General features: G+C 43.1%; 1 protein-coding gene and 1 pseudogene across 2 annotated transcripts; both read left to right on the top strand.

The window, feature by feature from the left end:
* Positions 1-8,211: 8,211 nt before the first annotated feature.
* Positions 8,212-9,731, top strand: LOC136472280 (uncharacterized). Of its 2 annotated transcripts, none has more exons than XM_066470006.1 (2): positions 8,212-8,773; positions 8,948-9,731. In XM_066470006.1, the coding sequence occupies exons 1-2, from the start codon at positions 8,463-8,465 to the stop codon at positions 8,961-8,963; spliced, it is 327 nt and encodes a 108-aa protein (XP_066326103.1). In that variant the 5' UTR covers positions 8,212-8,462; the 3' UTR covers positions 8,964-9,731. The 2 variants fall into 2 exon arrangements, with proteins under 2 accessions (XP_066326103.1, XP_066326102.1); XM_066470005.1 differs by having other exon boundaries at positions 8,213-8,773; positions 9,256-9,731.
* A 2,384-nt stretch (positions 9,732-12,115) lies between these two features.
* Positions 12,116-18,865, top strand: LOC136476503 (protein CHROMATIN REMODELING 35-like; annotated as a pseudogene).
* The last annotated feature ends 3,449 nt before the right edge of the window (positions 18,866-22,314 follow it).

Genomic DNA, 22,314 nt, shown 5'->3' on the forward strand with positions numbered 1-22,314 from the left:
TCTTGCTGAGGCGGGCTTGCAGGTAGAGGAGGCTGAGGACAGCCCTGGCAGACTGAGCGAGCTCATCGCTCTAGCAGAGGCGGGCTTGCAGGCAGAGGATGATGACAACACGTTCTTTACTCAGGCCGTAGAGGCCGCAGATGAAGCGAAGGCCGCTTACTACAAGTGATAGATAGATCAAGGCAATGCAAGTGAGCCTAGCCACATGAGCTAGACGAAGGAGGACATGTTCTTAACTCAGGCAATAGAGGCCGTAGGTGAAGCGGAGGTAGCTTACTACAGGTGACAGGCAGATCAGAGGAATATAGGTGAGCCTAGCCACAACAACGAGGTTTTGGTAGAGGACCGGTACTCGGATGACAAGTTGCTTACTTAGTATATTTCAGACTAAGGATTGATACATGTGTGCTAGTTCAATGTTTTAGATTTGGTATTTGTATTATAGTAGAACTTTCTCGGTGCTGCATTGTGTTTTATTTAAACTATTTATGTATTGTACCCATGTAACAAACACTATTTAATTTTTGTAACGGATATTGTGTTATCTCATAAAACTTTTGCCACAAAAATGGTATTACAATGCTGCAATTTGCATGTATTTGTTACGTTCTCGGTAAATAATGTTTTTTGCTTTTGTCATTGTCACACATTTGGGTATTAATTTCGGGTCTTAGTTTGGTGCCCATCTTGTCCAAACATTAACTAGAAGATTGTACCAATCACTAATGACCTTGTGTCATGTCTATGCTCTATTGTTTAAAAAAAAGATAAATAAAAAGTTGTTCTCACCACTGCGATCTTTCAAAACCCCCTAAATTATATGCATCACAATCTTGCTGCTGCTAATGCGCTTATAAGGGAGTCTGGCCAGCGCCCAATATGGGTTTGTCGCGCCACCATCCACGGCACAGCAAGGCTGACACGCTAGTAGCCATGGCGCGGCAAGGCTGACATGCCCCCAGCCATGGCGCGGCGGTCAAAGCGGCAGCAAAAGGAACAAGGCACTTCTATTATGTCATCGTATCGGTTTAACAAATAGGTCAACAGAAAGGTTAAGTGCACGAGACAATCAATACACAAGTTCAGCAATATTAACTTATACACGTCCTAAGTTCATCGCAAGTTCGACAATACCACTGTTCAACATAAGTTTAGCAAGTCATAACTACAACACAAGTTCATCAATACATAAGTTCGACATTACTCGATATACTACATGTTCCATCAGTATATGGGTGTCCAAGTACAAGTGCATCATGTCATCCTAAAGAACTCCTATGATCCAGGAGTATATGGGTACCACGGACGTCGCTGCCTCTTCGGACGTGAAGGCAGCACGTTAGGGGTGAACCCAACGTCGATATAGTCTCGCTGGCGGTACACCCGGTGATACTGCTGAGTGTAACTAGGACCCTGCAATTACAATATAGGCATCATTACTTACAATGTTTAAGTAATTGTGACGTATATGGCGAAGGGTTGTTTTAAGTACTTGTTCATCGAACTGTGTAGGAAACGGTGCATCACCAAGCTGAGACATCCCAATCTCATCATAGTTCTCCTCATCGTCGTCGTCCTCATCCTCACCCCCCTCAATGTCATGCTCCGTAGGACCCTTGCCTAGATTGCCGAGAGTACGAACATAAGAGGTCCCACCAGCCATTGTGTCGGAGGAACCTGCTCGTGTTGGCATAGTGCTCGAGCGTAAGGAACTAGATAGGTGTGAGTCATAGGGCATCACCCATAGAGTATCCACGTAGTTGAGCTTCTGTGCTAGCTTCTTGCAGCTCCTCCTCACTTTCTGCAAAAAAGAAAACATGGATGAATGAGTCATGTAAAGCATTTAACCACTGTCATGGCTTTGAGAATAGAACGTACATCGACGAAGACGTGTAGAATGCCATGCGGCTCCCCTCTAGTCTCATGAAGTCACATGGCTACTTTGTTGGACAGACTTGTCAACTGTGATGCCTGCATACACAAGCGAGCTAGGTTCGTATTGCTACAATTCATAGGAACGCCGACGTGCAATTGTATTGAAGTTCAAATTTCTTACCACGTATCTCTATAGCGGGGCTCTCTGAAGCTATGTCTCCATCCTCACCTCGTCGTACGCATCAATGATGTCATCCTTGTCTTTGTCCTCATCAATTGGCTTGTTAGTGTAGGGGGCTTGCATATGTGTGTGGGTACTCCTATGCAACCACTGGAGGTAGCGGTCAAAGTTGTGTTGGTCGTACGGTGGTATCTCGGTGATCAGGACCCTTTGCCAACTGTCCCATTCATGCATGAACAGGGCATGCGTCACGATCCCATTCTTCTCCTTGTACCTGTTTCTTCGATCGTACCTACAAGTTTAATGTAAGTTAGTGGTTGTACCTTCGGCAGGCAACGTAGAGCTGATGATAGAACCATGCTAGGACCGTGCTGCCCCACTTGTATGCTCCTATATTTTCCCATGGCTGGCTCAATATATTGAGGAAGACCCAGCTGATGGTGTTATCTGATGTGTTGGGGAACAGGAAGGTGCCTAAGAAGTGCCACAGCCACACCCTAGCATACCTCTCGATCTCCTGCTCTGGAGCATTTGCGTGTAGCGGCGCCCTGAAGTTTTCTATTATCCAGCTCGAACTGACACTGGATGTTTTCCTGAAATATTTTGCAAACATTAAATTAGAGCTGACATTGGATGTTACATGAGTGCCGAGGGAACAAAAACAAACATTAAACTAGACAAATACAATATGCATCATAAAAGTTATGTACTACACCCTTCATGTAAATAGCAAAATAATTTACAGAATATGTGCTGGTGTCAAAATGGTAAATGTTTGGAACATAGAAATTCTTACTTTGCTCTCTTAGCATCCTCGTCCTCGGGTGGTCTTCTGCCACAGAACTGCTCCACCAAGTCTATCCAGTGATCGTTATCAAGGATCCCAGTCACTGGAAGACCCCCAACAGCGGACATAGAATCATCTTCACGTCCTACATCATGATAGTCATCTCGCCGCACGAAAGGTGGAAGGTGTGGGTCTCTAGCCTCAACCTATTGGTTTTTAATTCAATACAAGAAGTTTTTTAATTCAAACAATGAGACAAATCAATGCTTTATACTGTCACAAATGTGTATCAAATCATAACTATCGATAGCAACAGTGAGAAGTGCAGGGTCAAGGATCGGTAGCCTAGTGTTGAAGACCCGGACGATCTCAAGGAAGCCGGCACGCTGTATGTACGGCCGGTATCACTCATCCTAGCGGTGCGGCTAGTGCGTGCGTAGTCTAAGAGATACCAAGTCCTCCTGAAGCTCCGACAGACGCTTGGCTCAGTGGTCCTTATCATAGTGCACCTCAAGAATGGGGTACTGTGGATGATGATCCCCCATCCTGGTTCAAATTATCAAATAGATATGTTAGAACAAACATTATGAGTACTATAATATGATAGAACATTAGTGCATAAAAACAAAGTAAATGTAAAAGGAATAAACTATTATGCAAAAATAGAGAATAAACATATATCATAATAAACATAGCTCTAAGGTTCCAATGTACTAACATAGTAGTTTTAAATAGCATAGCAAACAATTAACATTAATATAATAAAATGTATGTTATATGCACCTGCTGCCCTTATCTTCTATGCCTGCTAGCCTTATGACCAGGTTCTTTGCAAACAGAGCAAAGATTCCTGCCACGGGTCTTGTTGAAGTCTCCCCCTTCGTACATGTCTTTGTCGTACCCTCTCATAGCGTCCATGTCCCCCTTGAGTCACTTCATCTTCCTCCTACCCTTGCCTACCTTCATTAGATCTAGATGTGACACGTAGTCATAACCATGATAAGGTGGCCACTGTGTTGGGTCAAGATATGGCTCGAAGCTCCTCTCCCAAATACTAACGGTGTTCGAACGGAGATACAAGGGTGATATATATGGTAGATCCTCATAGTTATACCCACAAACCCTACAGGCCATGATCATATGAGAGCAAGGGGCATGCATGATCCGAGGGACGTTGCAACTGCACTCTACTTTTTCAAGATCAACTCGGTAGTTTCGTCTACCATAACGTTCATCGTCCAAGCTTGTGCCACCCTTACCCCGTACACTAAAGATATGGTGGTGGGGTCCATACAGCTCGGTGGTGTGCTGCTTGGCCAATTCTTTGGCCTCCTTCAAATGTTCTGCTCTGGCCTTTCCAAAATACCCCTGCTCAGCTATATTTCTCTGCACAAGTTCCCACCTCTTGACAAAATATTCGTTGCACTTATGAAAGGAGAACTCAATAATTCTAGACATAGGCAACGATCGAACTCCAGTGAATACATAGTTGAAAGACTCCGAGGAATTAGTGGACATGATGCTATACCTAAAACCCCCCTCGTCATATGCTAACGCCCACTGAGCCTTCTGTTTTATCTACACCTCTAACCAGGCCTTTCCCGCTTCATTTAATATCCTATCTAGTTCTCTCTTTGTCTCCTTGAACTGGTGCTCTGTACGTACACAACATAGAGCCTTTACCTTATCACATACCTCCTTCCTCTGACACCGCCAAAAATTAGTGACAAAGTGTCTCATGCACCATCTATGCACTAGAGGTGGGAACCCATCTATATGCTCAGCTGCAGCATTAAGAAGCCCTGGGTGACAGTTCGAGATCAAACATATAGTGCGAGATAGGGCCAAACACTTGTACACATAGAAGCCACATGAACCATGACCATGATTCATTGTTCTCTCCCTCTGCCAAAGCAAAAGCCATGGGTACTATCTGGTCCTTAGGATCAACAACAGCAAGCATCATCAAGGTGCCCTTGTACTTTCCTATCAGGAAAGTGCCATCAACAAGTATGACTGACTGACAAAACTATAATGCATGTTCCATTTGCGCGAACGACCAGAACACACGATAGAGAACATGTTCTGGTGTTCACAAACCATTTCAAGCCAGGATTGTAGTAATGCATTGCACATAAGATGCGGGGCACCCTATTATACGCTTCCTCCCAACTACCCCAACGAATCGTCAGGGCAATTTGCTTAGCATGCCAAGCCTTTCCGTACTTCACATCATACTTAACAAATCCAGATATGAATTGTTGTAAAGAAGACACCGAAATATCGTTATTGTCATCAATGAGCCTAATATATGACAGGCAAGGTAACGTGCAGTGAGCTACTGATGATTTTCCTTCCCCCTATTTGTTAGGCAAGTGTGAGGTTTGACCACTTTACTTATCCTCCACTTTCCATCATGCTGTCTCTTTCGTGCATTTAACCTCCACATACAACCGTTTTTGCATATCACATGGTACCTCAACTCCTGGTCCGAATGAGTAACGTTGTACAACCTATGGTGATACATAACATAGTCCTGAAGGAAGATCTTCATCTCTGACATTGTATTGAATATAACCCCCTTCCTAAGGACTTCTTTCTCATGGTCATACAATGATTTCCTACACATCTGGAGACTGGTGTCACAAACTACCATATCCATCATGCTGACATCCCTATAGTTCAAAACGCCCCTGAAAGGTATGTTCATCGACCTTAGTTGCTAAAGCTTAGTCGTTGTGTAAGGTGGAGGTCGAATATACTGCTACGCTTCGCTAATTTTGCCCCATGAATCAAAGTAGGTATCATCTGCTAGCAAATTTGTGACTAGTCTACCCTAAGCCTGGATAGCATGCAAAAACTCAGTTGGTACTGGTAATGGCATACCATGAACAGGTACTGGCATAGCATGTCTACCTCCTTGGTCATCATCTGAATTGTCCGAATCACTACTAACTATATCACCGATCCTATCCTCCTCCTCCTGCTCATCCTCTTCTAGTTCGAACTCATTCACATCGAAGTCATTGCTTATACAACCTACTTGACTTGAATGAAACAACTCTTGCATCAATTGACCGTCCAAACCCATATTACCCTGAGTTGCTTCCTCTTCGACCCCCAATTCTTGCTCATTGCCTCCAACACCGTCAATGGACGGCCCATCCAGGACACCCTGCATCCTGTACCTATTCTCTACTACCACCTCAGCCATAGGCACATTGGAACCTTGGAGCACCTTATTGTAGTGGGACCAGTGAGCAAGGTCACACAAGGGCATCATGACATAGTGTGCCCTAGTCTTCCCAGTATCAAACCTCCCCTTAAGTATGAAATCACCGCCTAACTTTGCATTCAAACGGACACAAAGGTCGTTGAAGCTAGGAGGTTCATCAAACCATTCCAATTCTTCTTCCATATCCTCAAACATACCATCTTCTCTCCTAACACTTCCTCCGTAGAAAACTCTAACACAACAATCCATCTACAAAAGCATTTCAGAAACTTCATCAGGTCATCAAAATCGTCATGCGTACTAACTAACTGACTACACCTATACTAACTAACTATACTAACTAATCTAATATTAATACCTATACCAACAATTCTAACTAACTATACTAACTAACAACACTAATATTAATACCTATACTTACTATACTAAGTAACTTTACTAACTATACATATCTAGCAAACTGCAAAACTAACTGTAAAACTATACATAACTTATATTTACTAACTTCACTAAATATCTTTGCTAACTAATTGTATAAATCTCTATCCAGTCAAACTAAATTTGAATCCTAACCCTAACAAAAAAATTGATAGAGATGCAGAAGAGCATTACCTCGACAAAGATTATGGGTCACCACAATCCACCAATGGAAAGGAGATGGCCACCGGCGGCAATGGCCGGCCGGCAGTGTCCTACTTCTGGAGGGCGGCGACAATGGCCAGCCGGCCAGCGGCAATCCCCCCTTCTAGAGGATGACAATGGGGACCAGCGGCGCGCGGTAGTGGGGAGATGGAGGGCGGCGGCAGTAAGGGAGGCAACGAGATAGGGGGAGATGGAGATGGAGTCAGGGAGGACTGGCACACGGCGACAGGCACGATGGGGGTGCGACGCCCGGGGTCGCGGCAGGCGGGAGCGCCGGGCAGGGCGTGGCGGGCGTGGCGATCGCAGGCTCGGTAGGCGGGCGTGGCAGCGGCGAGGCGCGGTGGGTGGGGTGGCCGCGGGCTCGCCGGGTGGGCGCTGCCACGGCGTGGCGCGGCGCTGCGGGGCGTGGTGGCGACGCGGTGTGGCGCGTCGGGCGCGGCCGCGCTTGGCTTGGCGCGACAGGCGTGGCGCGGCGTGGTGGCGGCGCACGGGGCGCGGCGTGGTGCTGGCCGAGTGAGACAGAGAGAGAGAGAGGGAAGCGAGGCCGGGTACAAGGGGCTGTCGCACCGTGATGCGTGGCGCGTCAGACCTGCCACGTCAGCGGTCGCCGCAACCGTTGACTGTCCCCTGCTGCGCCTCCATGCATGGCGCGACAGCGTGAATTAGCCGCGCCGTGCAAACAGGTGCGTCCAAAAGTGTTAATTTAAAAAAAAATAAACAGTGTCAGTTTTAAAAATAATTTTAAAATGTGTTAAAAATAAAAAAATCCCTAGCGGGGTGAGAGGACCAAGGCTGGGGGATGAGGGGCTCGCTGAGAGGACCAAGGCTGGGGGATGACCGGATGAGGGGCTCGCTAGGGAGGAGGACCTTGACGGGAAGGTGTGAGCTTTGACTTGGTGACAGCGTGGAAGAGAGTCGGCACAAAAAAAAAACCGTGGGAGAGAGCTAGTGTAGGGAAAATTTTCGTAGGAAGTAGGAAGCTTCCCTACGCATCCTGAAGGATGATACTAACGAAAAAAAATTAAGAGCCTCTATAAGCTAGGGATTTGAGTTGGTACCATATTGAATTATAAGTTTTTTTTTAAAAAAAATAAGGACTCCTTTTTGAAGTCCCTATTGTTAGAGATGCTCTTATAGATGTAGTCGACTTCCACATCTAACGCATACACAGTCCCACCCAACGCCCATGCCATGAGCCCACGGTCGACGTGTAACACTGTTGGCGCCACACGATTTAGGAAAGCGAAGCACCTACAGATATTATATATTCACGCGCATAAATATAGTTTAGTTTCCCTAAAAAATGTATTACCTTGCCCTGCCCTGCATGCCATCCATGTCCGTCGTTTTCATTGTAGCCACTCAAGATTTCACGATCCCAAAATTGACCCCGACGGCCCCACAGGATCAGAGGGCATTTCAGTCATCTTAACCCCCTTGGAGAACTCTATAAAGCAGCACCTGATCACGTGAAATCCCCTCACACACAGCCGCTCGGCTCGCTCGTCGCTCAGCTAGTCAGCTCTCTGCTAGCCACTCATTGCCGGTTGGCATTCGTTCGTTCCTCCGGCCGATCAGTAGGCGCCGACGAGGTCTCGCCGCCGCCGCCGCCGCAGCGTTAGAGAGAGAGAGAAAAACTGGCCAGGAACGAGAGATATAGAACAAGAAAGAGAGCCAAGAGAGAGAGAGCACCGGAGGGCGGGCCGGGGGCCAAAATAGAGGGGAGCGTGCGCAGGAAGCTGATGAGGCTCCTGTCGTTCGTGCCCTTTGGCTGCCGTGCTGGACCCGTCGACGACGCGCCGCCCGAGGACCACGCCGCTGCTGCCGGAGACGCCGCCACCGCCGCGAGGAGGCGCCGGAGGAGGATTGCCAACAGGTCCGCCGTGGGTGCCGCGCAGTGGCGCCCCTCGCTTGGGGACATCTACGAGGAGTACAGCACCGACGCGGCCAAGGCCGCCGCCGGCGGCGGGCCGGCGAGGGCCTGTCTCGCCAGGAAGGCGGCGTCCTGGGACGTCGCCCGGGTGCTGCCCCGCGCGCGCAGCGATGAATACAGGTAAATATGTCACTATACCATTTCCTATGAGTTTTTTTTCCCCAAAGGAAGGAGGGAATTATATATATTAAAATTCAGCATAGTACATGAAAAAAAAAATCTAAAACAAATAAGGTATAATATTATATCTAGATTCTTTCACCGTCTTCTCCCTAGTGGTTTTTCTGGATGCAGTCCATATATGCTCTAGATGAACAGATTCTTGTCGAACGGTCGAAGCCAGAGTGCAGTCCATATCTCTTCTCTAAAATATTGGATAAGCCGCAATATCCAATGTTCACCCGTCCAAAACGCATCTGAATCGATGAAAAAATATCGACAGTTGCATCGTCGGACACAACATATGATGGAGATTCATCGCCTTGGATCCTTGACTTCCTCAAGGCGACCATTTTCTATGGGTTTCTCTACGCTATTTCTCCCTTTTTCTCTGTCGATGACTCGATCTAATATGAGAACACGATGCATGCTTGCTTGCACAGGCACCTTGAGAGCGCGTCGTCCATGCCAGCGTTCGCGCCGACGGCGTTCCTGTTCTGATCATGGCGTCGGCATCGTCGGCGACGGCGGCCAGTCATCGACGACGACGACGATGAAGACAAGCACCAACCAAAACTGCTATGGGAAGCATATATACAGATTACTATCCACGTATTGTAGAACCAAGGATCTATATGCATCCATCGGACCGTAATAAAGCTCTCTCTCTTCTTCGTGAGAGATAGAGCGCGCGTGTGTACTACTACTGCATGCGTGTGTGTGTGTGTGTGACGTGTCTATATATATGTGATGATTTGGATGAGATAGAGTCGTGCACACATGTGTGGCATGCATCACCATGCATATATATGACGACCTAGTTTGTAAGCCTTCACATGCATGGTGTAAATATAATGCCATGTACATAATTAATACTCCGTTCATTCCAAATTATATAAAATGTTTTGGCTTTTCTATATTTATAGGTTTTGCTACGCACCTTGATACATGTTATATCTAGATACACATAGTAAAAGCTATGAATCTGAAAATACCAAAACATCTTATATTTTGGGTACTATAACTAATAGAATATCGTAGTCTGTATATATTCAACTCCTCCGCCTGCTGATGATTGGACGTACTGTTCACTTTTTTTTTTTCGTTTTTTCACTTTTTTGCTTTTTCCTTTCTTTTTTTTTCTTCTCAGGGCTATGCCCCTGTTCTTTTTTTTTTCCCTTTTTTCTTTTCCCTTGCTTTTCCGGGCTTCGATCACTGTTTGGTGCTGCTCAATCTTTTCTCGTCCCTCCCTAGTGCGCGCAGCGAAGCGCGCGAATCAGCCTAGTATGTTTATCACTGATGAGAATTGCTAACGAACGGTCCCAATGAGGAGAGGAAAAGATTTTATTCACTCCTCCGCCTGCTGTCCGCAACTTTAAAAAAAGTTGTAGTTATTACCTAAAAATATTTTGGATGGAACAATGAATATGAAACAAGATGATATATACAGTCCAATGCTCCACCTTTTGGTTAAAAGAAGCAATAAATAATTATGTGTGGGTTAGATAATTCCTACGAATGAGCTCTACCCTATTTGTTAACAAGTAAAATATGTGGATTGGATTCAGCCTAGTATGTTTATCACTGATGAGAATTGCTAACGATCGAACGGTCCCAATGAGGAGAGGAAAAGATTTTATTCAACTCCTCCGCCTGCTGTCCGCAACTTAAAAAAAAAGTTGTAGTTATTACCCAAAAATATTTTGGATGGAACAATGAATATGAAACAAGATGATATATACAGTCCAATGCTCCACCTTTTGGTTAAAAGAAGCAATAAATAAATATGTGTGGGTTAGATAATTCCTAGGAATGAGCTCTACCCTATTTGTTAACAAGTAAAATATGTGGATTGGATAATCCAATTCGTTGGATAACTAGACCACACATTCAACAGGTGGGCCGAAGGAAGCATATATAAAATAATATATGGGCCATCGCTGGTGGGCATCAGTCATTTGAGTATATATCTTATCGATGGTACATTGTTCTGTATAAGAAATATAGACCCTAGTATATAAGCAGAAAAAAAAACTATGGTATTGAAGGGAAACTATATTTTTTGATGGCATAAAAGGGATATAAGTATATGTTTTGATGGCATATAAGGAACTCCAAACGGGTCTAGACCCATGCTTAATAGAATGTGGCATACTGATATATGGGGCTCACATGTCAACTACCCTCCTCTCTCTCTCTTTCCCTCTCTCTCTCTCTGGGTCGTTGTGGACTATGGCTGACTAGTCCGTGCTGTGCCCCTACCACCGCCACCCACTCCACACCGATGAACACTCTGCCCCTGCCACTGCTCACCTCCGTATAGGCACATCCCAAATTTTCCATTGTAGGTTGTGAATAAAAAAAATGAAATTAGTGATATAATAAAATTTCCAAGATTTATTTAGTCCGTTGACAATTCAAAGAGTGAAAATATGGTTTATAGAAGTTTTACAAGTCAATGTAATTTGTTTGTTTGCATTCATGCCTTTGTACTTATTTTATTGTGTGAAAAAATAGATTTCTAAAATTCGATTAAGCCATGAATAGTTTTGCGTTATTTTTTTAAAAAAATAAAGCTTCAAAACTTTATTTCAAAAACTAGTTCAAAAAATAAGTTAAATATAGAATTGCAAAATTTTAAAAATTCTATTTTAAATATGATTTAAACCATGTTTAGAAAAGGGATTAAATTTTTAAAATACTTTAAAGACATGTAACAAAAACAAGGTCAAATTTGTTACAAACTTTAGTTTGAAAAAGGTTTAAAAATATTTTGTTTTGGCTTGAAAACAAAAGTCAAATAAAATTGATTGAAAAATAGTTTGAAAATGATCACTTGAAACAAGATTTATAAAATGGGTTTTCAAGATAGAGTTTAAAATATATTCCAAAAGTGCTATTTTAAACTATTTCTCTAAATATATTTTTAAAAATATATTTTCAAAGGACTAAATAGTTGAAATAGGTTTGAAAAGTGTATTTAAAAATAATTTATAAAAGTTTGGGAGTTTTCAAATTTAAATAGTCTGGGAAAGTAGTTGAAAATCTATTTTAAAAGAAAAACCTTTTTCCTTTCCTCCATTTTCTTCCTTGTTTCCGGCCTGTTTCTGCCCTTGGCCCGCGAGGCCCAGCCGCCTCCCTCAGCCCAGCCTCGCGCCCCTGCCCTCTCCTTGACCTTGAGCACCACCCGCGGCCCATAGCGCGCAGCTGCCCAGTGGCTTCATGGCCCAGATGGCACCTTGTCCCTTCACCTGATGCGCGCAGGGTCACACGAGGACGCGACGCACGAGTCACGAGGTACGGTATGCTCGCTCTCTGCACCTTGTTATTTCCTCGTCATTTTCTTTTCAAGCATCTGCACTCACTCTCTCTGCTGTGTCTCCTCGTCATTTCCTCCTAAAATCCCCAATCCTCGAATCGATTGAACCCTAATCGCCATGGCGGGTAGCGATAGCGATAGCGACGACTACTCCTGGCTGCCGGTGCGCCCGCGCGACCTCTGAGCCCTCCGGAAGCCTCCCGCAACCGTAAGCGCAGGCAAGCGAGACGCATCAACTCACGATGTCTCAGTCACCGGGAGGACGGGAAGGTATGTTTACCCCGATGCTGATCGGTACCCCCAATCGATTTTTTTTCTCTGGGTCGTAGAGCTTTGGCAAATGCAGAAGCATCAATCGATTGATTCGAGTTTTTTTTTTTTTTTTTTTTTTTTTTTTTTTTTTTTTTTTGTCGCGGGAATACCGTATTAGAAAAACCCTTCGCGTGATCTAGAAGCGGTTCGTCCATGCCAAATTGCCAATATGCCGTTGTGGTTGCAGATTTTTTGATTCCATCGCTTTCGTACGCCAATATGCCATTATGCCGTTTAGCACGATGTTGATCAGTACCAATATGTGTTCGAATTTTTTTTGGGGGGTCTAGATCGTGGAGCTTTGGCAAATGCAGAAGCGTAGATCGATTGATTCGAGGTCTCTGTCTCGGGAATACCCGGTGTTAGAAAACCCTGGCTCCGCCGCGACCGAGAATCCGTTTCTCATCTCGGTTTCATCTGGAAGCGGTTCGTCCGTGCCAATATGCTGTTGTGGGTGCAGAGTTTTTATGGTCCTATCGGTTTCTGTATGTATGTATGTAGTCATCATCAGGAATCGAGGCCATCGATGCTAGAATGCAGGGCAAGGTTGGATTCTTATTCCTCCCCTTTCATGCCCCATGTTGTAGGGTTGAAGAAATCTGTTTAATTCTTATTCATCCCCTTTCATTTAGATTGATGATGCTTGTCATAGAAAATGATCAGCACAATCACTACTCGTGTATTCAATAGTTTTTCTTGACCTTTCTCTCCTATAACATGATGTGTTTTTCTCTGAGGAAACCGGAGGGGTTGTCCCCTATTGTGTGTGTTTGTGTGTATGGAAAAACAAATACTCCTGTGATACTGATATGTGACCAACTTCCTGTGTTTGTAGGCATATATTACAGCAGGCAGAGGAAGCCTTCTGAGCGCAGTGGCCATGTATTTACACCCATAGCTGCAATGTATTCCGGTGGTCATGCACTTCCTGATGCAAATAGGAGCCCCAATTTGGTATTTGGTAGTATGAAGAAGGATTGGGACAACATTCGTCACCGCAAGCTTCAATTGGTCAACTTCCTTGCTGGTCTGGAAAGTGCCTCTGGAAATTCTGTGCTAGCTGGCAAAATCATGGAGCCAACTGAACAAAAAGAAAAGGGTGACATAATAGTTCTTGATTCAGATGATGAGGATGGAAACGGTTCAGAATACAATAAGTTGGCATCTGGGGTGAACAAAGAACTCAGAACATCTGAAGTGGCTAGTAATATCACAGAAAGGATGGCGTCTAATAAGAGCCAAGCATTTGAAACTATGCATGCTTATGGAGACAAGAACACGCAGATTGTTCCATATGGTCAAGGTTCTGCTTCGCAGATTGTTCCATATGGTCAAGGTTCTGCTTTAGTGAATCAGTTTCCTTTGCAAACCAGTTGGCAACCATCTATTCAGTTTGAGAGAGTTGTGTTGCAGAAAAGGCCTGAGGAGCAGCGAATGCAAGATCTTGTGGTATGACCTTCCAATTCCAGTTTGTTAAACTAATATTATCTTTTTTACTAAATAAGATAATGATGTGCAGAAGGGCGGGCCTGGTGCAAGCGGTAGAGTCTTACCGCATGTGACCGGAAGGTCCCGGGTTCGAGTCGCGGTCTCCTCGCATTGCACAGGCGAGGGTAAGGCTTGCCACTGACACCCTTCCCTAGACCCCGCACAAAGCGGGAGCTCTCTGCACTGGGTACGCCCTTTTTTTTAAGATAATGATGTGCAGCTCTCCTACGTGTTAGAGAAAAAAAAACTAATATTAACTTCTATAAATCTTTGTTGTTGTGCTTATTCTACTATATGTGTACCATGATGAAAGACTCTGCATTCCAACTCTGGGCTCGTGTTTCTCATTCTAGGCTGCTAGCATAGCGGAGAAGAGAGCAGAAACACAAATGTTCCTTTCACTTCCTACAGCGAAAAAGCGAAGGAGATCAGACCTCAGTTTGCTGATGCTCGACTCATTTGTCCCTAAACAAAGAAGAAAAGGTGACACAGGTCTAGCAGCAGCTGATTTGTCATTGGATTTACAACAACCTGCTACATCACCAGAACCTGAACCTGACATGGCTATAGAGGAAGAAGATAAACATAAAAACGAAAGTGATGGTCTTGAGGATTATTGGAAAGATTTTGCATTGGCTGTTGAAAGCACAAAGGTATGAGTGTCAACCACAGAATTTGATTTATATTGCAGCACCACATGAACATCTTTAATTTTTTTTCCCCAGTTGACTGCTAGTTCTGCTTGTGAGTACATGTTGTATCATCTTTTTTTGAAGACTGAACACTGATCTCTTTGGAGCATTTTCTTGCTAATACATCATATTTTGCCTGCTTGCTGGCAAGAAATACACTCGATTTTTCAATGTAAGGTCAAGTCAACCATGTGTAACTGCAAGTAAACAAAAGATCCCAAGAACTTTTTGGCTGTTGGTATTGTGGTAATTTTCATGGACGACCGTAACAACGACTACACCTTGATTACAATTGTGACTTGTATTGTGAAATGATAATTCCCAAGAAAAGGGGGTATCTCATTATACAAGAGCTAAGTGTTTAAATAATGCACTGAGATTCATTAGCTAAAGTGTTGAAAAATGCATTCCTTACTGTTCAGTCCAATTGTTGGTCACCAGTTTGTACTGTTTGTGATTTGGTTATATTTATTGGTCCAGCTTGACGAAGTTGATGAGGCGGCAAATGAAAAGGAAGATGATGGAAAGATGGAGGACATCGACTGCAATCATGACATTCGGATTCATGAAGATTTGGGCCATGTGTGCCGTGTGTGTGGTATGATTGTGAGAAGAGCTGATTCAATAATTGATTATCAGTGGAAAAAGGTTTGTAATTTCTTTAAGATATATGAGGATTTTCCAGCTCTAGTTCGTTTTGTAATAAAGTATTTTTATACAAGCATGTAGTTTTTGCCATGTGAAAATTCTAAGCACAGTCACCGAGTTGGGGTGTTCTTTTTTTTGGCAAAATGTTTGGTAGTTAGTTTTAATTCTTTAGTTCTACTTCATGCACCTTATAGTTTCAAGTTTTGAATACCTGTGCTGTTATCCTATCTGCTCATTTCATGTGATATGCACTAGTTCCATACTCGTTCACATACTCTTTACAGTTTTAACTTTTGAACACTTTGTTAGCTTATCTTCCTATTCTACTTGATATGCACAAGTTCTATAGTCTGCCTTGATAATTTGGTTATCCTCACCTTGTATGCACATGGAAAGCTTGTGAATATAAACTATCGAGAATATCAAAACCATCATCGTCGCAATGCCAACTATATCAAACAATAGAAAACTATTGGGATTTACTCAGTGTTTTTTAAATAATGTTTGCTTGCAGATTAACCTTGAAATTAGGGCATTTTGCTGGAAGCCTGAGACTACAGGAGGGCTTTGTGTTTTTTATATTCTCCCCTGAATAACTTGCTAACTTAAGGGGGTGTGTTTTGCTATTATCTCTTTGATCTGGTTATTACTGTTGACTCTTTAGCATCAGGATATTTTACCCTTTGTCTCTTGTTTGGGTAATGGTTGTTACTGTGTATGACAAAGTTCGGCTAGGCGGCGACTACGCGCGCCTAGTCCTGGGCGATAGCCCGTCGCCGCGACTAGGGGCATAGTCGCGCATCGCGCGCTAGCGGCTCTATGCCGCCGCGAGCCGATGGCGAGGACGGCGAGGACGGGGAGCCCACCAAGGTCGAGAAGGAAGGCCGCGGCGGGCACCAGCTCCACCGCGAGGATCGCGTTGTGGGCGAACGCCGGGCCAGAGGCCGAGGTCTCCGCCGCGGAGCCGCGGGGGCCCCCGCTCCGCCAAGGAGGACGGGGCCTGTTGGCGAAGAGAGGAGGCCGGGAAGGGGACCAGGGGCTTCAGGGAGGAAGTAGAGTTGCGGCGCTCCTGGTGGTGGTGTGGCGCATGGGACCGGCCGGCGAGGGGGACGGGATCTGTGGAGAAGGTCGGGGTGGACGAGGAGATCTGGAGTGGAGAGTGGTGGGCAGCCGCAGGTTCGCAGGGGGAATGGGAAGCGTCACGACTCACGAGTACGAGGGGATGAAGCTAGGTTGCTGACTGTGGGCCAGCGCGCCCGTGCCGGCTGATGGTCAGCGGATGACGTACCTGGATCAAGTTGGACTGGCGGGGCCACCTGCAGTACCGGAGGCGGGATTTTGACTTGGGATGCGTTTGGTACTTGCCACTAACATGCAAGAGTAAGCCAGCTAGGAATCAGATATGTCTACTGGCCCTCTTTTTATACTTACTGTGACTCATATATAGTAGTTATATACATATATATAGTTATATACATAATATATATATAATTTATGGCTATATTGCCAAAACGCCTAGGAGCGCCTAGGACCGAGTACTCCCGACTAGGCGCTAGGCAATGGGTCAGCGCCTAGATTCCGCCTAGCGCCTAGCTGAACTTTGGTGTATGATATAGTGGCTGTCCTTTTGTCGATGTTATGGCTTTACTGTCAAGATGTACATGAGTTATGACATAATATACAACATGCTAGTATTGGCTCAGGAGCAACTGTTTGGCAACTTCATAAAGTAACTTCAGTTTTATATTATTATCATGAAGTTCAAACTTCATGCGTGTAAAGTCTGAATGGAATTGGAGAAAGCGAGTGATTTTCACGACTGCTTTTTTTTCAGGCTTCAAGGAGGAAAACGAATATCTATGGAGGACATTCAAAGGATGCTGATGAGATAGACTGTGGTACTGTTAAACTGTCTGAAGATTTCATAATCGCAGATGTTGCTATTCATCCTAGACATGCTCAGACAATGAAACCACATCAGTTGGAAGGTTTCAACTTTTTGGTTAAGAATTTGATTGGAGACAAGCCTGGAGGTTGCATCCTTGCTCATGCCCCAGGTTCAGGGAAAACATTTATGCTTATAAGCTTCATTCAGAGCTTCATGGCAAGGTATCCATCTGCAAGGCCCCTTGTTGTGCTGCCCAAAGGGATACTAGGTACATGGAAGAAAGAAATTCAAAGATGGCAAGTGCAAGATATACCATTGTATGATTTCTACTCTGTTAAGGCTGAAAAAAGAGTAGAACAGTTGCAAATCCTCAAATCTTGGGAAGACAAGATGAGTATACTGTTTCTTGGATACAAGCAGTTCGCCACAATCGTCACTGATGATGGGGGCAGCAACGTCACAGCTGCATGTCGGGACAGGCTGCTAAGGTTCCCAACCTTCTGATACTTGATGAGGGTCATACACCTAGGAATCGGGGAGACTGATGTACTAGAATCGCTAAATAGAGTGGAAACACCACGCAAAGTGGTTCTTTCAGGTACACTTTTCCAGAATCACGTTGAGGAGGTGTTCAATATCTTGAATCTTGTTCGCCCGAAGTTTCTCAGGATGGAATCATCCCGCCCTGTTGCCAGACGTATAATGAGTCAAGTCGAAATATGTGGTAGAGGTTCAAAAGGGTTTGCTGATGGCGCATTCACTGAGGCAGTTGAAGGAACCTTGTTGAATGATGAAAACTTCAAGAGAAAAGCACATGTTATTAGAGGTCTTAGAGAACTAACAAAGGATGTGCTTCACTATTACAAGGGTGATATCTTAGACGAACTGCCTGGCTTAGTAGACTTCAGCGTGTTTTTTAAGCTCACACCCAAGCAGAAAGACATTATTCGCAACAAGTTGGAAACTCATGACAGATTCAAAGAAGTGCAGTAGGGAGTGCATTGTACATTCATCCTTGTCTTTCACAACTTTCAGAGGTTAATGCTGAGAACAGGGCTAACATCTTGAGAGATGATTTAGTTGATAGTCTGCTGGATTCTATCAATGTGAAAGATGGTGTGAAGGCCAATTTTTTCATGAATATCCTGTCACTTGCTAATTCTGCAGGAGAGAAAGTACTTGCTTTCAGTCAGTATATCCTTCCCATGAAATTTTTTGAAAGGCTGCTGGTTAAGATGAAGGGCTGGCATGTGGGGAAAGAGATTTTTATGATCTCTGGTGATACTAGTCAAGAAGACAGAGAAGTGGCAGTGGACCATTTTAACAACTCTGCCGATGCAAAAGTTCTGTTTGGTTCTATCAAGGCATGTGGAGAAGGCATCTCCCTCGTTGGTGCATCGAGAGTTGTCATTCTAGATGTACACCTGAACCCATCTGTCACCCGTCAAGCGATTGGGCGTGCATTCAGGCCTGGACAGCAGAAGAAGGTGTTTGTATACAGACTTGTAGCTGCCGATTCTGACGAGGAAAAGGTCCATGAGACAGCATTCAAGAAAGAAGTCATACCGAAGCTGTGGTTTGAATGGAGTGAGCACTGTACTACGGAAGACTTCAAGCTTGGTCAAGTTGATATTGATGACTCTGGGGACGAACTATTGGACACTAAAGCAATCCGCCAGGATATCAAAGCTCTGTATAGAAGGTGAACCCCCTCCCTTTCTCAATCTCAATATTGCTTTGCCATGCTAGTAGCCTCATCTAGTGTCTTTGTAGGTAGGTAACAAGCTTTGTGGCCACTGGACACCATGTAAATATTGCAGTGCTGATTGTTGAGCTGATCCTTGACCTGAGGTAAGAGGGTGTTTCCTGTACAATCACGCTTTGAATTACACCATGAAAACAATGCTCCCTGTTCGGCCGTTCCGTTTCATTCCATGATAGCAGTGTTTTCTTTAACAGATACTGTTCTCTCTACAGGGTGTTGCAGTGGCTACATAGTGCGTTGACAGATCTGAGTTTGCTCAAAACTAGGACTTTCCGTTATTGTCATTTCAAGCTATATCTGTGGAATGGCTTCTTTTCTTTGTAGTATGTGTCAATTTGGGTCAGCAGTCAGCTGATCCTCGACTCATTTCTTGACTCTTAGGCCAAGTTTCTGAGGATTAACTGCTGTGGTGTTTGGCCTTAAGTAAATATTTCGTTCGCAGTAATAACAGCAACCCAGTAAACCTAATGGTGGTCTTTGTTTGGTTGTGTTGGTTGTTCTTGAGCGCTGGAATTTACCCTGTTTATGTGGTAGATGCTATGCAGGTGTCATTCTTGATTTGTTTGCATGTAGAATCGAGAAATGCTACACTCTGGAAAGCTCAGTTTGTTTTCCCTGCGTGACATGTTTATTCACCTCTTACTAGTTACTACTTACTAGTTTATTTTGGTCAACATTTGGGTCTGGGATATTATAAAGCTCTTTCTTTGTACATATGGCAGAACTCTCGTTTTTTTTTTTTTGGAAGAACAAATGTAGTGCAAGGGATCTGAGATAATATTATACAGATCTGTTTTTTTTTTCCCCTATGCCAATCAGAAAAAGGGAAAAACTCGGGGAAAGGCAAGTAAAATAGGCAGTGAAAGTTGTGTAGTGCAGGTGTCTCGATTTGTCGTCGGCATTATTACTGTTATTAGAAAACAAATGATCTCATCCAACCATTATAGTTGGTTGTTAGTACCAGTCCCAATGGAGGTATATGTCCATTAGGGAGGGATATATGTCTTTCACTCTGTGCGCCCTAACCACGGTATCCAAGTCACATTGCAGGCCTCCATGGCAAACGGCGCCTGAGAGTCCAATCGATGCCTTTTCCCAGCAGGAAAAAAACGTCCACTCACTGTTAGGATGACCTTGCAAGATGTGGAAAACCGTCCACTCAATGTTTAGATACTAAAAAAAATCTATATTAATTATGTATCTTTTTTGGATTAGTATGTGTTGCTCTTAAATCCAAAAAAAAAGTATGCGTTGATCTTTATGGTTTGGCCCTTGGTGTTTTTGTAAATCATATTATTATGATGTTTTCTATGCAAGGGACCTGACAAATGTGTATATTAAAAAGTTGCATTACACTTTCAAACAAAAAATATTAAATTTAACTATTAGCTTACATATATGCTTAAGTGTCATATATGTGTTTAAATGAGCTTAATAATCTTAAGTGTCATATACGTTTAAGTTAATATAACAAATCTAAGTGTTAAGTGTACTTGCAAGTTTAATTGTCACAGATGTCTCGAAGTGAACCAAACATGATTAAGTGAAATATAATAACAAGATTAAGTAGCATCTATATTTATTAAACTCAGGAAGCTTAAGTATCCCTATATTTAAGTAGACTTAGGCTCAGATGTCATTTTTATGTTTAAGTGGACTAAACAAGTACATGTATCATACATGTTTAAGTGAACGTAACAATTCAAGTGTCATGTATGTACAAGTGAACTTACTAAGAGACATAAATACTTAACAAGATATACTCACTCTGTTCTTTTTTACATGCCGTATTAGCTTTGTCCTAAGTTAAACATTTCTAACTTTTATCATCAAATTTTTTTTAAAAAGTATACACATGTTAACTAACATAAGGTTTACGTTTTTATATTCACTATGATAAATACTTCTATAATACATAATTTACATGTCGTGAAACTATGTAGATTTCTTAAAATTTAATGACCAAAAATGAAAATGTTTGACTTAAAGACAAAGCTAATGTAACTAGTAAAAAAAGAATGGAGGGAGTGTATATGTGTTATAATGAACTTAATTAGCAATACATAATAATAAACACATATGCACGTAGCAAGACATAATAAACACACAGGAGTATGCACATCCAGTATGTAGATACATATTCCTATATGTGTATACATGTACTGTGCCAAGAATAACCATGTACAGGAACGTGCAGTGCTACAGAAGTCGCGTGTACTTGCCTACACGAGTCACGCATCCACGTGGGCGTGTCGACTATGCTATACGTACTCATCACCCACTAATTACCGACACATGAGTGCGCCTAACTAACACGTGACTTTGCTGTTCGTCATATATCGATCGTGCCATTCACGTGGCCTGTTCGCTTCGGTCAGAGCTTATCAGTCAGCCAATAATATTTTTCTCTCACAACAAACCAGAATCAATCGGGCTTATCAATCCAGAAATTAATCAGCGAACAGGCTCATCAGCTAATTGCATTAGTCACGGACTAGCTATAGAAGCTAACATAATAATGTTTCTCTGACCAATCAAAAAGTAACTTTTTTTCACGACGGAACAAAAAAAAAGTATTCCCTCTGTAAAGTATATGAAAACATACTAATATTTATCATACTAAAAATATCATTTGATTTATCATAAAATACATTTTTATAGTATGTATCAATAATATTTTAAGATAAGATAAATTTGAAATAGTTTGTCTTTGATCAGATCTAAAATTGTATTTTTTAGGACAGATAGACTTTCTAAGAAGCTTGCTCATATGTTGCCCTTTTTCCTTGTCATTCTGACGTCACTGCAGCCGGTTTTACGTATTTCATTTATTTCTAGCATTGTTTGTCATTATAAATTATTAAAATATTTCACAATGCATTAGAAAATATGCATGTTTTTTTTGTGTAAATTTTATGTTGTTATTAAAGGCAGGTGTACCTTTTTTCGTGCGCGCGCAGAGAGAAGAGAAGGCAGCGTGTGTTCCTTCGGCTAGCATTCCACCTGCTACCTGCGACTTGAGTGTGCAAGATACTAGAGTACTGCACGGTGGGTGTGGCCACATTAACAATTGATGGAGCTCATCAGATCTGTAGACCCGTGCAATAAAAAATATTGTTAAATGGGTGAATCTTTTTTTTTTTAGATAAATGATAGTTTATATCCGGCTTCATCTCCCATGAGATAGAATCAGGCTAATATTGTTAAATGGGTGGATCTCTAAAATAGTAAATTAAAATGGAATGGATTTGTAGGTACTTACAAGAACTTGGTAATGAAACTATAGATCATTATGATAGGCATCATGTTGTTCTTCTCTTAAACCCCTGCTGTAAACTTGGTGAGACTTGTTCAATGTCAACTCATATCTAGTGTAATGCATCCTCCATT

This window comes from Miscanthus floridulus, chromosome 8 (assembly GCF_019320115.1).
Source record: "Miscanthus floridulus cultivar M001 chromosome 8, ASM1932011v1, whole genome shotgun sequence".
Lineage (NCBI taxonomy): Eukaryota > Viridiplantae > Streptophyta > Magnoliopsida > Poales > Poaceae > Miscanthus > Miscanthus floridulus.